At 33.3% G+C, this 16,574-nt stretch overlaps 1 protein-coding gene across 1 annotated transcript; it reads right to left on the bottom strand.

Annotated features, from left to right (window-relative positions):
* Positions 1-1,852: 1,852 nt before the first annotated feature.
* LOC113391030 lies at positions 1,853-2,374 on the bottom strand. The gene has a single exon (XM_026627010.1). It carries the CDS (start codon positions 2,372-2,374, stop codon positions 1,853-1,855), a length of 522 nt encoding a protein of 173 aa, XP_026482795.1.
* Between the last annotated feature and the right edge of the window lie 14,200 nt (positions 2,375-16,574).

The raw sequence follows: 16,574 nt of genomic DNA, 5'->3' as shown, positions 1-16,574 counted from the left end.
TTTACAACTTAAACTTTTTTTCTTTAATTTATTCTCATTAGCGATCTTTTTACTTGAATTCTCACTCACTATATCACAGACTTCCATATCTACGTTTAATTTGTTTATGTAAGTGTTCGACGCTTCTGGTATCGTTGCTCCGATTGCAGAAACGCAGGTATTAGAATTCGGATCGGTCGGCCGGCCGCCCGTTCACAATAATATTTGTTATTTAATCGATGTGTACTCTTCGGCTGCTACACAAGAGTAGCAGCCGAAGTAGCCCAAAGAATTATTAATGAAGGAGAAGTTTATGTTTTCATCAATAAATCCGATTCGCTAATTTTATGTTTTCTCGACGTTTCAAGCCATTCTGAATCGAACGAGACCAAATTTGCAAAAGTATTTGCGTGTGTGTGTGTGTGTGAATTTAAAAACCATTCGATGTATCGCGATGAGGACTAGCGTTTATCGTTGTTTTGATATTTGTCAAAATTAGACCTTTTATCGACGTTTGCTTAAAAACGCCTTAACCGATTTCAGAAATTTAAAACCCATTTGATGTGTCCCAATGAGAATTATCGCTTTTCAGTTGTGTGCGACGATCGGCCGAGCCGTTCCTTTGAAATTTGGAAAAAATGTTGAATTTTTGGTCCACATTTAAGCTCATACTACTGAATCGATTTTAAAAAATCAAAAACTGTTCGAAAGATATTAGTTGGGAATGATTCTGATTAGTTTTAGGTGAAAATCTACCGAGCCGTTTTCTTGTAAGTCGTTGTTGAGAAAAAATTTGAGCCGATTTTTATGAAACTTTTTTTATGATATATATCATGGTCTTATACAACTTATTGAAATATTATGTCCTTACGACAAGTAGTTTAATTTTAAAAATTCATCAAAGTTTGAGAAATTAAGTAGTTTATTTTGACGTTTGTTAAAAGTAAAATTAGACGATTTACTAGGTATAACGATAGAGTACTTGACCTTAATAAACATACTAAATCATTAAAGTCCTACGGAAACTGGTTCAATTATAAAAATTATTGATTTTTGAAAATTTGCTTTTAGAAAATACTCAATACTACTGTTTCTTGCGTAGTCTTCTTATAGGCGGATTATCAAGCATGTGAGCCAAAGTTGCATTAGGATGATCGAGAATTTTAGCATGATGTCCAGTACTACAGTATCATTGATGACATCCACTACGAAAGGGATGTTGAGGTCATCATGTATGATTTTGTTGCTGACAAACCACGGGGCATTAGTAATCGCCCGTAGTGTTTTAGATTGTAATCGTTGAATAAGTCCCACATTTGATTTACTACAACATCCCCACAGTTGAATTCCATACGTCTACACAGGTTTAATTGTGGTCTTATATATTAGAAGTGTGGGTATCTTCCACATATATTTCCACTTGAATAACTCAAATATTATAATATTATTTATTATATTAGATATTATTACATTGTTATATTAGATATATTTACATTGAAATTATAATTTATTATTTTTTTCTTCTGGCTGGCTACTGTCCGTGGTCCCAGGTCAGTAGTTGTTGACTCCTTGAAGTTGACCTGCGTTTCTGCAATCGGAGCAACGATACCAGAAGCGTCGAACACTTACATAAACAAATGGTTTGAATGGTTGAGATGAAAGAGGATTAGTCCGTGTTGCGCTATGCGTTAAATACCCTCAGCTACAAGGAGTGGTGATATCTAAAAGGTATATCGTGGTGCCATCTGGTGCAACATAGGCGGGTCCCACAAGCGGTGACACAATTGAAGTTGAGGCATAACTGGTGACTCTATCAGTTGTCAAACCTCTTATATAGATGAATTCCACATGAGTTTTCCGCGGAGACTGGAGGTCATGATAGGCGAAAATGAACTTTTCGGCCTGATCGTGTGAAGTAGTTGGTGATGATTGTTTGGTCTACTGGATCTGCTATGATGTAGGCTGATTTGATGCGATCGATGGACACCCGTGTATTGCCTTTCTGTGTTCGTATGTTTACTGTTTTATCATCTTTCTTAAGAACTTCGTATGAACCTTGATATGGTTGTTGGAGTGACTTCCTGATAGTATCGTCGCGGAGGAAAATATGCGTGCATGTTTGTAGGTCCTGAAAAATAAATGGTTTGTTGTTTGTGTGATTACTATATTTACTTGGTTGAAGATGCGCTACGTGTTGTCGAAGTCTCGAGAGTAGATCAGTCGGATGTCTTAAATTTTGAGAATTTTTATGTAATTCAAAATTTTCTCCAGGAAGGCGGAGTGGTTCACCATACACCATTTCAGCTGCTGATGTCTTGATATCAGGTTTGTAAGCGTTTCGAATGCCTAGAATTAGCGGAAGTGCTTCCAACCATGTGTTGTCTTTGTAACACATTATCGCAGCTTTGAGTTGTCGATGGAAGCGTTCTATTAGTCCGTTGGAACTTGGATGATAGCTGATTCAAATTGAGTACCTCGATCCGTCGTTATTTTGATTGGAGCTCCAAAGCGGGATATCCAGCATGATAAAAATCCAACCGCTATTTCTTCTGCAGATATTCCTTGTAGTGGGTATACTTCTGGCCATTTGGTAAATCGATCAATGGCTGTCAGACAATATTTATAAGAGTTAACAGGAGGTAAACGACCAATTATATCGATGTGTACATGTGCAAATTTTGCTGTTGGCAAGGGAAATGTTCTAGGTGAGGTGCGTGTGCATGTCGTGTTATTTTTGACTTTTGACAATCTTGACAAGCTTTAGCCCAATCGTGACAGTTTTTCTGTATAGATGGCCATATGTACCGTGCAGTAATAAGACGCAAAGTTGCTCGTATCCCAGGGTGACTCAAACCATGTAATGAGTTAAATATTACTCTCCGCAGCGGTGCCGGGATATAAGGTCGTGGCTGAGCCTTCGCCGTGCGCAAAACAACTTTATGTGTGTGCCTGGTACTGGAGTTTCTTCTAATTGTAGTTTGGTGTCTTGCATCAAAAGGCGTTTAAGTTCTGCATCATCTTTCTGGTGTTGTGCTAGGATTTCGAAATTAAGTAAATTATCTTTTGTAATGGCTTCGACTCGTGACAGTGTATCAGCTATGATATTTTTCTGGCCTCCGATGTACTTTATGTCTGTTGTAAACTGTGAAATAAAATTTAGATGGCTTATTTGAACTGGCGGAAGTTTTTCATGGCGTTGGGTGAATGCAAAAGTTAATGGTTTGTGACCAGTGTGTGCATTGATGTGCTTCAAGGATGTGCCTGAAGTGCTGCACAGCAAGATATACCGCTAGCAATTCTCTGAAATAAGCTGGCCATGTCGATTGACGTGGAGTCAACTTTATAGAGAAGTATGCTAGGGGTTGCCATTTGTTTTCAACCAATTGTTGCAAACAGGCGCCTACTGCCTGCTGGGAAGCATCTGTAAATAATCCTAATTTAGCACCATGATTTGGATGTTGGAGTAGCGTTGCTTCCGTAAGTTTGTCTTTGCAGGATTGAAATGCTTTTTCTAGTTCTGGAGTCCAGGAGATAGATTTATTGCCTTTGATAGATGATATTGCATCATGAAGTATTGCTTGGTTTGAAGCTGCGTTTGGTATAAAACGGCGATAATAATTGAGCATAAAAATCGTCTAACCGACTTTGCGGTTTCTCGACGAGAAAAATTCGGCAGATTTTCGATACGTTCAGATGGTGGCTTGGTTCCTGTTGCGGAAATTTCGTATCCCAAAAACTGAATTTGCGGGACACAAAAGGTACTTTTTATCTGATTTATTACAATTCCATGGTGGTGAAGGCGTTCAAGTATTGTTCGTAAATGCACTCGAAATATCATCTATGTAATCAAAACAAAAATTTAATCCTATTAACACTTTGTCTATGAAGCGCTGAAAGGTCTGTCCTGCGTTTCTGAGACCGAAAGACATGAATGGAAACTTTGGTACGTTTTTTTCTTCTACCGGTATTTGCGTGTATGCCTTCACTAAATCTATAACAGAAAATGTTTTACATTCCTGGAGATTTGTTGAGAAATCGTGTATGTGACGGACTGGATATCTATTGGCACTGTCCTCGCATTAAGTGCGCGATAGTCGCCACACGGTCGCCACCCTCCATCTTTCTTTTTGACCAGGTGTAATGTGAAAAACCAAGGACTTTTTGATCGACGTGCTGTGCCGCCTTGCAGCATTGATTCGAATTCATCCTTGGCAGTCTGGTATCGGTCTGGTGCTAGACGACGTGGACGGCATGTTACAGGTGGGCCTGGCGTTGAAATAATGGAATGTCTTGTGCTGTGGAGTGGTTGACGCAGTGTGCCGGATGGTTTGACTGAAAATTCTGATAGTAGTTTTTGAATTGTCGGATCCTTGTGTATGAGTGTTTTAACGTTCTCTTGGTGTGATGTATGAGTTACACATGCGGTGTGTAACCCAATTTCTCCATCGACCAGGCGTTTATTTCGGCAATCTGGTAGAAGCTCAAAAAATGCTAAGAAATCCGAACCTACTATTGGTGTATCCACGTCTGCGATAATGAATTTCCAGTCAAACTGTCTTCGCAGCCCGAGATTAAGACGCAAATTCTTCAGTCCGTACGTTTGAATTGGAGTACCATTGGCAGCTTGTAGTTCATACTCTGATTTGTTGCATTTACTGAAAGCTCTCCTAGGGTAGCACGAAACGTCTGAACCGGTATCTACAAGAAATTTAATGTTATTGTTCTTATCAAAAATAAAAAGGCGACCTTTAGTGGATTGATGATCAGTTGTCGTACCTGTTTTGGTAATTCCTCCAGGGTGTTTTTAGTGGATGTCGGTAGATTGATTGTGATGCAGCTGCTTTGTTGAGTCTACATGCGGGACCAACGGTTGAGCTTCTAGTATTTTGTCCGCTGTGATTGCCAATTTATCTAAAGGTAGGTCACTTTGGATTTGTAAAATGCCGCGAACGAAAGCAGGCAGCCGTTGTACCCATAAAGATTTGAATATTGTTTCACCTATTTTTATGTGACCGGCCAAGGAGCGAAGATGTCACAAAACTTGTGATGGGCTGCGATTCCCTAATTCTTCTTCCGAAAGTAGCTGTTCTTCCTAGTTTCTTCTGATGCGCATAGGCTGCTTACGAGGACTTATTTTAAATGAGAATAGGGATTTTCTGCTGGTGGCTTACGAATCACGTTCTCCACTTTGCGTGCGTGCTTTTCTTCCAGGTGGGCGACTACATAAAACAATTTTGTGTTTTCGTTTGTTGTCGAAGCAATTTCGAACTGTGCTCCTACTTGCGCAAACCATAGCTCCGGGCTATTGTTCCAAAACGGTGGTATTTTTACTCGGTTAATTGTGTCGTTTGCGGATACATGATTTGAGGCAGGTTCAGATGCGGAACCCTTCGGTATCTTCAAAGGCGTTTTATCAGAATTCTTTCCTGATTTTTCCATCTTCAGATCAGAATATCACGTCGGGGTCACCAATTATGTAGATTTCTTCCACTTATATTTTCACTTGAATAACTCAAATATTATAATATGATATTATTTATTTTATTAGATATATTTACATTGAAATTATAATTTATTATTTTCTTCTTCTGGCTGGCTACTGTCCGTGGTCCCAGGTCAGTAGTTGTTAACTCCTTGAATGGTTGAGATGAAAGAGGATTAGTCCGTGTTGCGCTATGCGTTAATTACCCTCAGCAACAAGGAGTGGGGATGTCTAAAAGGCATATCGTGGTGTTATCTGGTGCAACGTAGGCGGGTCCCACAAGCGGTGACACAATTGAATTTGAGGCATAACTGGTGACGCCATCAGTTGTCAAACCTCTTACATAGATGGTTCGCACATATCTAATGATAATTTTGATCTTCGACCAATGAGCCAATTTAATTTTGAAAGTGTAAGTTCAATTTGTTTTATTTTGGCCACGATGAGCGGCTTCCAGGTTAATCTGCGATCCATGTGAATACCCAAGTACTTGACTGTGTCTTTGATTGGTATTTTTCTTTTATTTATGTACACAGCTTGACAATTTGACTTATTAAGTGTGAAGGTAATATGAGTTGACTTCGTATCATTAATTTTGATGCGCCATTTTTTTGTCCAGGTCGCTATTTTATTGATATGATTTTGTAGGAAATTAGAAGCAAGAGTAAAATTTTCATTGCTGGCCAAAATCGCAATGTCATAAGCAAAAGCAGCAGCGGTAGAGCTCGTCATGGTTGGAAAATCACTAGTATATGTAAGGTACAAAAAAAGACCCAAAACACTTCCTTGCGGAACACCTGATTTTATTGGAAAATGTGATGATGATTCACAATTATTTCTAACTTTATACCATCTGTTAGTTAAGTACGATTCCAAAATTTTATGAAAGCAAGCCGGCAGAAACCATTTAATTTTTGCTAAAAGGCCTTCATGCCATACTTTATCAAAAGCCTGGCTTACATCGAGAAACACTGCTGAGCAGTATTGTTTGCATTCGAAAATTTTGTGAATTGAATTCACAATTCTGTGGCACTGTTGGATTGTTGAATGCTGCTTGCGAAATTCAAGATAAGATAAAATTGTCCTGAAAGATAAGAAAAATGAAAGTACACGATGCTTCAGTTGTATTCTCTCAGCGTATCCTCAATGATGAATAGATATGCTACTAAACAGTATGAAAAAATATTGTTTACTGTATTTTATTGTCATTATATTGTGATTTAATCATATTTTAGATGATAAAACACCAGAGTTAATATATCTGAGAGATGAGTTTTGGTTTGCTAGACTAATATAGAATTTTCTGTCAGTAAGATATGATTTTAATATTAAGAATAATTGTGCAGTTAAATTATTCTTTAATTTATGAATTAATCCAGCATGCCAAGCTATATCAAAGGCTTGGGATATGCCAAGGAAACAAGATGGGCAGTACTTCTTTATCTGTTCGACGATTCTATGTGTTTGTTCTATAGTGGAATGTACTTTCTAAAACCGATTTGATAATCCGGGATTATAGATTTATCATAGAGTGTTGTAAGAACTTTTTTAAGCAGAAGTTTCTCAAATATTTTGGATAGGGTTGATAGTAAGCTTATAGGTCGATATGACTTCATTAGACATGGATCTTTATCTGTTTTAGGAATTAGAATCATTTTAGCTATTTTCCACGCCTTGGGAAACACTTTTAATCTCAGGATAGAGTTGAAAATTATATAGGTATATTGTTATATACCTCAGAGTTTTTGGTGTGAGCTTTGGCTACTGAATAATAATAAGTCATTAATTTCTGAAACCATTTTAATCGTCTTGTACGGATGTCAAAAATTGAGTAAAAATATAAAACATATGTTCCAAAAAAATGTGCTGATAATGAGGTTTTGAAGAAGCGATATACCTTTGAGTTACAGGACTGTGACAATGACGCGCAATATCTAAAATGATTGTGGTTATGGTTTTCTACATTTTATACAGTTTTGGAAAATGATTTAAAACTAGCCAATTTTGTAAATAAGTCCATTGTGTCATTTTGTTCATATTTTCCCTGTGATTATAAAAAACTGATTGAATTATTCTTTAAAAGTTTTCAAATATATTGCAATAATTTATTAAAAAAATAGAGTGAAATTAATTATTAATAAATTAATTACAATAATTGTTTAAACATAAAGAACATCTTGTATATATCTTTTTCCGATATATAAAAATGGAGCTTGGTATTATGTTAGGTATGGTAAAACGTTAAAATGGCTATAAGGATTTGGCCAGTCTTAGTCTTGAAAAATTTGTGCTAATTCACATATTGTGCAAAAGGTGAGACATTGCTTCAAAACTGCTTTACATTTTTTTAAATTTTTTTTTATAAAAGCATAATTTAAAATGAAACAATGGCCGGTGGCTCATACGTCAAATGTCAAATGGTTTTGACAGATCATTTTCAATTAATTTTAATAGGGGATTTTAAATGAATAATATTGAATACTATTTAATTGTAGTGTGTTATTTTATTTATACTTATAAAACATTATTAAACGGGTCGCAAGTGTTATTAGAAACTCCAAATATCAAGTTTTTTGAAATGTTAATATCCAAATCATATTTTACTCTTACAGAACTTTGTATAATTTATACTCATTCGCATTCATAAAATATTTTTATATTATATTACTAGTTTTATTTAAGTTATTTAAGTTAATAATGTAAATTTGGAATCAAGTGCAGGGGACATTGTCCAATAACTTGTTTTGAGTTATAACAGTCAACAATTTAAATAAGAAGGTTTGCTGATAATACAAATTGGAACACTCATCTGTAAAAATGTCGATAATGTAAAAAATGCATCAATGGAATTTATATTCTGCATTAGTTGAATAATGTAATTATTTTGTAAAATACCTTTTAAATTAAAATAAAACATTGAAACATTTTTATTTCAAAAAATATAATTAACAAAACATAAAATACGAATGCAATGCAGAATTTGGCAATTTGGCTAATATAAAGATTCGTAAATGAGCTGAAAGTTTAAGAAAAATGTTTTTTAGATCTCGAGCTCTTAAGATGACGAATTTCTTCCAAGCTTCTAGCGCTGAAAAAAATTAAACTAGTGACGCATGGCATTGTGCCTTAACACTAAACATACCACAGCGGGTCAAATGACCCATTTTGAACTTTTGCATTGAAAATGCACGTATAATTACATAGAGATTGCACATTTGACTTCATGACTTTTTTTAAGAAATTAAAGTACAGTTATGAACAAATTTTTTTTCTTGTTTTGTTTTGTTTATTCTGAGTTATCCTTCTTGTATACCGATATCTACCACAATGGGTCATTTGACCCGGAGAGAATTTTTTGGTTTATGAGATTGTCGAGTCATATTTGTAGTCAGTAAGTTGCACATTCTTCTAAACACTGTTGCGTGAAGTGAAGTAGTTCAACAAAAATAGCTCAGAATAATTTCAAGAAAATATCAAATTTTAGTTTTTTATTGTTAGAAAAAGTGGCAGAAATTGAAAGTCTTGGTAAGTACCTAGCTTATATTATATTTTGATAGCTATAGTAATAAAGGTTATTTTTTACCCAAAAAAATGTCGAAGCAAACAAGACAGTACCAGTTCTTAGAAGATATAAATAATATTGGCGAAGAGTTTTCAGAAATTAGTGAAGATGAATTTTCTGAATATGAAATTACATTGGTTGAAAAAAAAATGAGTTTGATTCAACAGATACTGACGATGAAAAAAACAATGATAAACGTTTACCTGAAACTGTTTCATATTACAATAAAACCAAATTTGGTGTAGACATGACTGATCAAATGGCAAAGAAATTTACTACAAAACCCAAGTCTTGCAGATGGCCTCTCCAAGTTTTTTTCAATATCCTTGATTTAGCTGACATAAATGCCTGGATTTTATACAAGCAAACGACAGGAGAAAACATCTCGCGACAAGATTTTTTACTCAAGAACTTGGCGCCGATTTTTGAGATGTCCGTGAACAACCAAAACAAGAAACAAATACGAAAGTATAGTTGCCTAAGTCTACTACAGATGCTTATATAAGTATGAGATGTCAAATAGGATACTGTAAAGAAAATAAAACCAACAAAATTTGCTCTAAATGTGAAAAATATGTTTGCGGAAAATGTACAATGGACACAATTATATGTAAAAAATGCGATTAACTATGAATTATTTTTTTTATTTTTGCTTTTGTAATAGAAATGCTCAACATACTATTTTGTTTAATTATAATAAATTTAATTTTTATTTTTATTTTCTTCCTAACATCGATATTTCATACATTCAAGCATGAAACATAGAGTCGGGTCATTTGACCCGCTATGGTAGAAATAGGTATATATAAGTCTTGGTATGATTAGTGTTAAGGAAAGTTACTGAAAATTACATTTTATGAAAAGCTTTAAAGTTTTTTGAAAAATGAAAAAATTGAATTTAAAAAACCTTTCTTTTATATTTTGATTTAAAAAAAAAAGAATTAACTTTTATTTATTAAATTTATTAAAATTAAATTTTATTTGAAAGATTCGATTCCTATTGATAACGATAACGTGCTGATTAGTTATTGGTCAAGGCAGGCCCAACTGTTTCGAAAATACGGGCCTAAATGCCAAACATGATAATTCAGGTTTTGAGAAACGGAACGTAAAATATCATTAAAAATATTACATGTATAGACAAAATAAAGAACTGCTTAACTTTGTGAGAGGCAGGTCTCGCGGTTTCGGTGTTCCAATAAAAAAAAAATTAAAAAGAAACATTTGGTGGTCAAAAGTGATCATTAGACTTGTGCACATCAAATTATCAGATATTTTAATAATAAGTATAAATTTTGTTTATATTTCTATGGGTTCTGTAATATTATTAGTATATTTATTCGTTATTCTGCGACGCGGCGCTTACACTCTTCTATCTTTTGTCTCTACGCAGCTAAAGCAGCGCGATTGGTTTAATAAAATGTTGAAAATTTTCAAAATATAAAAAAAACTCAAAATTTTACAGTTTTCAATTTTTTTTTCTAATTTTAATTTTTTGTACGGGATGTTCCAGCAGTTTGCTTTAAGGCACGATGAAAAACACAACTATTATAGTATGTGTAATAAATTTTCTGCAATCAAATAGTCATTTTAATTTTAGAAAAATGATTTATAAAAGCTATTTTAAGTATAAATTCAGGAATGGGGCGGCATTTTTGTCATTGGCCCACGGCGCTAAATTTTTAAATCCGGCGCTGCATAATTGTATATGTTTCCCATAGAAAGTGTATAAAACTTCCAGTTCGATTGTATTAACAAAATAATGTTAATACAAATTATATAATATTGAACAAGTAGACTTTCATTATACACCTTATCTATGATTATACACTACACATCCTTATACAATTAAAATAAAGCATTAATTTTCTTGATTCTCTAGAAATTGTTTAGAAATACTTAGCAAAACAACGTTTGCCGGGTCAGCTATTATGTAATTAAAATTTTTCGGAACTGTTAATCTCGTCGATTACCGTCGTAGCGCCGCTGCGCTCTCTCGTTATTGACAGGTGTGCCGACACTCTTACATTTGTTGTTCGCTCTACTATTATTAGCATTCGTTATCTATGTGCGTATGTCGTTGATGGTTTTCGCAACTCGCATTAGATTCAACAAGTGTGTTCTGATCATAGATAAAAGAAGAGTATATGGTTCTGATTTTCAGTCCGATTTTGTTTCAATTCAGTGATTTAGTGGATAATTAATGATCTACATTGGCGATAACATTATTTGCAAGCTTTTGGTTAGTGCTTTGACGGCTTGATAATTTTGCTTATTTATTTAGTACATGACAAAAGCAAAGAACTTTGACAGCATCTTATTTCACTTTTGCATTGATTTGGTATGAGAAATATTCGTTAATAACGTTCGTTTTTATATTTATAGTTATATTTATTGTTATAAATTTGTTATTTTGATTTATTTTAAAACGTAATGTTCGTCGTATTTATGATTATTAAGTGCGTAGGCAACTTGTTGTTTGTGGATATCGTTTCAAAGGATAGGTTATGGCTAAAACTTATGCTACAATTCCAAATATTTTTTTTCGTGGATACTCATTTACCTTTTTTTATAGTTATATTAAAATAATATTTTTATATCTATTTGAATTACTATTGTATTTTATAATTTCAGATGTCGGTGAGGAAACCCTATTCTACATGCTGGAGGCCCATGTGAATGTTTTATTGTACAAAACCATCCTATATTTAATAACTACATGAGGTAACTTGAGTAAGAGTTTGTGGATGTAAGTACCTCTGTTTTACCATGTTTTTTATCGCAATGGATATATTTCTGATTAGTATGATTAAATGTTCACGAAACACTTTAAGGCACATGTTATTTGTAGTACATGATTTAAATCTTAGTCATTTGATCTACTATTAAACCTGGATTCTGCAAGTTAATGAAATATGCATCTCTATTTACTAATATCTGTCAGTAATTGTTGTCTGTTTTAATATGAATTCAGCAGTTAATTTACGATGTACATATTTTGCTATTGCCAACAAATATGGTTGATATTCGACACTTTCCATCCTGCTATATATAATTTAAATGGTTAATTTTAATATTAATTTGTCATGGAAAAGACAAAAAAGATTAAATACTTCTTTTTTATCTTATGCATATTACTTGTTTTCAACCTGTTTTTTTATATAGAATCACCATCATTCTTACTGTATGGCAACTGTTTATTTCCTTAAAATTGACAAAAACTTCACTTATTATTCATTTATTTATGTTTTTTTTTTCAACGGCGATAGTACAATATAGTTACATTTTGAAGTCTACAAATTCTAAACTAAAGAGGTAATATGAGAGAAAATTAGAGTATTAAGAGTTCATAGATAGCTTTGTATATATACATAACAATTAATATAAACTACAAATATATAACATTAAATAAAAACTAATAAAATTAAACATTTAATAAACTATAAATCACTACTTAAGATAGACTTTTAAGGGGGTTGTTCTTTTTTCGTTACAAAAAATGCAAGGTATTTGTTTTTGTTTTTTCTCGAAATGTATTTATCATAGAGACATGCGGTTTTTTTTAAACAAAAATTACAAAATCATAGAATATTACGTGATTTTCTTCTCTTTTTTTTGCGCCGTCATTTTTTAACCAGGGGGCGCCAAAGTCGGTCTTGCAAAATCGATCTCTTTTGCGGTGCCACAGATAAATCCGTTGCGCATCGCCCGAAACAAAAAAAAACGGAACTACGTTGAAGAAGAAGTTTGTTTCCAGTCCCCCTACCAAAATGAAAGAAAAAAAGCAAGAAGGAAAAAAATGGCAGCTATTTTAAAAAAAAGTGTCAAAAAAGGTCTTTTTTTGGGGCGAGAACCTTCGCAAAAATTTTTTGCGTAATGTTATCGAGTTGTTTGAGGTAGGGGAACTCGGTATTGCAGTGGTGAACAAATTTAAAAAAAAATGCAAGTCGATCCGACTTGTAGTTTTTGTTTAATTTGTGGCACCGCATTGAAAAAAGTCAATTTGAGAAAAACGTATTTAAAGTTTTGAATATAATGTACTAAATACACCATTAAATTTAATGTACGAAATACACCATCGTGTTCAAAGATGCTGAACACATTAAAAAGGTCATGTGCATGAGGTATTATAATGAAAAAGAGGAATCTGGCATACAATAGCTCGCGGAGCGATAAAAAAACGCTTTCAGCGGATCATACATATAGATATATATATATCTATAACTTCGTCAAAAAAATAGATATTGAGATGATTTTTTTTTGAAATGATTCTAAGGTTTTTATCTTTCATAATATCAAAAAATCTCAAAAACGAAACAAAGAAAAATTAAAAAAGAACAACCCCCTTAAGGATAATTTTTCTGGCTTGATTTTTTATATTTGTCACCGACAGACCAAAGATATCAATCTCAGAAGCAAATTCATTTATTATTTTTGATATTTTGAACATCGGTACATGTGAAACAAATTTGGTTTTAACTGTAGGTATTTCCAAAGTTCAGTTATTATGTAACTTAACGTTTCATATGACAAATTTGATGCGTTTGAGAAGTTCAGGTGCATATAAAGCACCTTTCACAATATTTACTCCATAGCAGAAGGTGAGGTATATTCTTCTAGCATCGAGTGGGGTAATGTTAAGATGGTTGTACATTTGGGACTGACTTAACTGAATATTGCTCTTGTATCTGCGGAATCTTACATGATTGACAAATTTTTTCTGGACAGATTCAATTCTGTCAATCTGATATTGGTAAATCAGGTCCCAAATTACACATCCATACTCTAATATTGGTCTAACTAAGGTATCAAATAGTACACTCAGGGTATCATCATTTTGGAAATCTCCACTGTTTCTGAGCAGACCACCGAGTATACTATTTGCCCTTGACACAATATTGTTCAAGTGACCATCGAATGCTAGCTTTCTATCTATATATACTCCCAAATCACGGATACCATCCACCTGCGGAAGTACTTCTTCTGCTATGAAGTATCGATGATTAGAGTAGCTTTCACTGCCGCGACAAAATTTAATAACTGCGCATTTACTCACATTCAATTTAAATTTATTTATTTCATACCATCTAGATAATCGATTTAAGTCTTCCTGGAGTGCACACAAATCACTTTTGTTCCTTATGCCTCTGTATATTTTAGAGTCATCCGCAAATAAAGAAAACTCAGATGAGAAACCATTGCCAATGTCATTCACAGATATACAAAATAGCAATGGTCCAAGATGAGACCCTTGCGGCACTCCTGAAGAGACCTTTCATCTGATATGGAGTCAATTAGTTTCACGCATAGTTTTCTACCTCTCAAATAGGATTCAAACCAATTATATAACTGGCCAGAAATTCCATATTTATTCAGCTTCATCAAGAGCACATCATGATTAACTAAATCAAAAGCTTTACTAAAGTCTGTGTATAAAGTGTGTGTTTCCATTCTGTTCTCAAGTTGATGCATTATATATTCCACATATGTTATGAGATTGGTAGTTGTAGACCTATCTTTATAAAACCGTGTTGTCGATTAATCAGGGTGCTTCTAAACCAAAATTCTCTTCTACTATAAATTAATTTTTCAAATAATTTAGGTAGAACTGATTGAATGCAAATTTGTCTGTAATTACATATATTAGATTTCACGTCTGATTTGAACATGGGGACAGCATATGCGTCTTTCCAGTCAACTGGAAACACACAGATTGAATAAGCCCCAAAGGCTTTGTTTGTTGATCGTGAGCTTTCTTTAAAGAGTCATCAGCATTTGTATTTTGCTTAAAAGATAAAGTAATATCTTTAACAACTGTTAATAAATTCTTGGCTTCGTCTAGTCCATCCTTATTGTCAAATGGTTTTGATGCTACTAGGTTTATTGTATGAGCAAAGCATGGCATGTGTTTATTTGTGCCAGAAACATTTGTGACTGCTTTATCGATATTAGTGCCATTGTCCGTGATAAATGCTACCACTTTGTCACTTGTGATGTCACATTTTGCTGTCATATTAATAATTACTTGTTCTAAGTAATCAGCATTGTTTGGTTCTGTTAGAGCAGTTACACATCTGCAGTCAAAGATAGTGCTTCTACTTCTTGTATTTTTAATTTCAATTTTGCTGAAAGAGCATTATATTTATCATCAATCATGTAGGTAATTGTTTTTCTGGCTGAAATTTTATAAAGCGGTGCCATTACTTTCATCAAATATTCAAACCCTGTTTTTTCCACAGTATTTAGAGGCAAGCCATCCTTTGCTATCATGAAGACTATTGCATTGGCTAGTTAACCACTTTTACTCTTTTAACACCATTATCTGAAAATTTTAGAAAGAGTTATAATTTTCGATCCTGTATCTATACATCTCCCTTTCATGAAAATTTATTAAAAAAAATATTTCAGTTTCTTGTTTTACCTCGAAATGATTTTATATTTGTTAAGCAAGATGTCAATGTTGGCTGTTGACTGATACAGAGACAGAAGAAGAAGCCACGCTTTCAGTATCCGAATCATTAACAATTTGAGAATCTGAAACTGGCACGATCCCTAAAGCCATGTCATCAAAAACCTAAAATAAGAAATATATTACTTTGATTTATTGAACATTAATTCTTATTTTGTTCAAACTCAGTACATAGGAAAACAAAGGATGTGATAGAAGAAATACAGGCTCCACTCCGCTCAATTGTCCATCACCATTTCGTGCATTACCACAATTGCCACCACCACTTTCACTCTTCTTTTTGAGACTTACGGTCTGAATTGTTGGATAACGTCTTAATAAATGATTACGCAAGTTTGTTGTGTTTCCCTTAGTTTTTACTTCCTGGTGACAATATTTGCATTTGCCTGCCTCCTGAGTCTTTTATTATGAAATGATTCTAAATATACTTTTACCCGACGTGCTGAAAAAATAAATTTTTTCCTCATTAAATTTGATAAACAATGAATTTGTTATAAGATAATCGGGGCTTTACTATTACTTTCTATGTAAACCAAATAAACAATTTGAGGTTATATGGATAAATGGACATAATAGTAGAAGTGTCCAATATTGATTATTCGTAATGTTCGTAATCTAAACGTAAATGAATTACATACATGGTTAGATTTAATGATAACAACTAATAGATCAAACTGAAAATAACAGCACGAAAGCAAAAAAACAAAGTTTTTTATCAAAAGTTTTATTTCAAAACAGTGCTTGTTTTATACTAATAAATGTTTCTCCTTCAAATTCTGCCCCATCATATTCATTATCGGTATTTGAGCATATCTTGATTAAACTTTGTAGACCGATAAAAATAATTTATATGCCGTATGCGGTTTGATCATTTCATATTTTGTAAGATAATATTTGCATATTGCTTTACTTATGTAAATCTGAATAATAAAATAATACTAGAAAAACAATACTTACCTACTTAGGTTCAATTAGTTAATATTCCGCAACAAACACTACATTAAAATTAGTATTTATCTCGCTTTACGAGAATAACTCAATCAATCAACAATAAACAAATGTAATAAATACCAAAAATAAAT

This window comes from Ctenocephalides felis, unplaced genomic scaffold (genome assembly GCF_003426905.1).
Source record: "Ctenocephalides felis isolate EL2017-DRISC unplaced genomic scaffold, ASM342690v1 CF-g0.4_SCAFFOLD_00845, whole genome shotgun sequence".
Classification (NCBI taxonomy): Eukaryota; Metazoa; Arthropoda; class Insecta; order Siphonaptera; family Pulicidae; genus Ctenocephalides; species Ctenocephalides felis.
This window is presented reverse-complemented; position numbering and strand designations above follow the sequence as displayed.

Coding starts and splice junctions, on each gene's coding strand:
- LOC113391030 (XM_026627010.1), bottom strand. CDS start 2,374: ATGTGTTACAAAGACAACACATGGTTGGAAGCACTTCCGCTAATTCTA.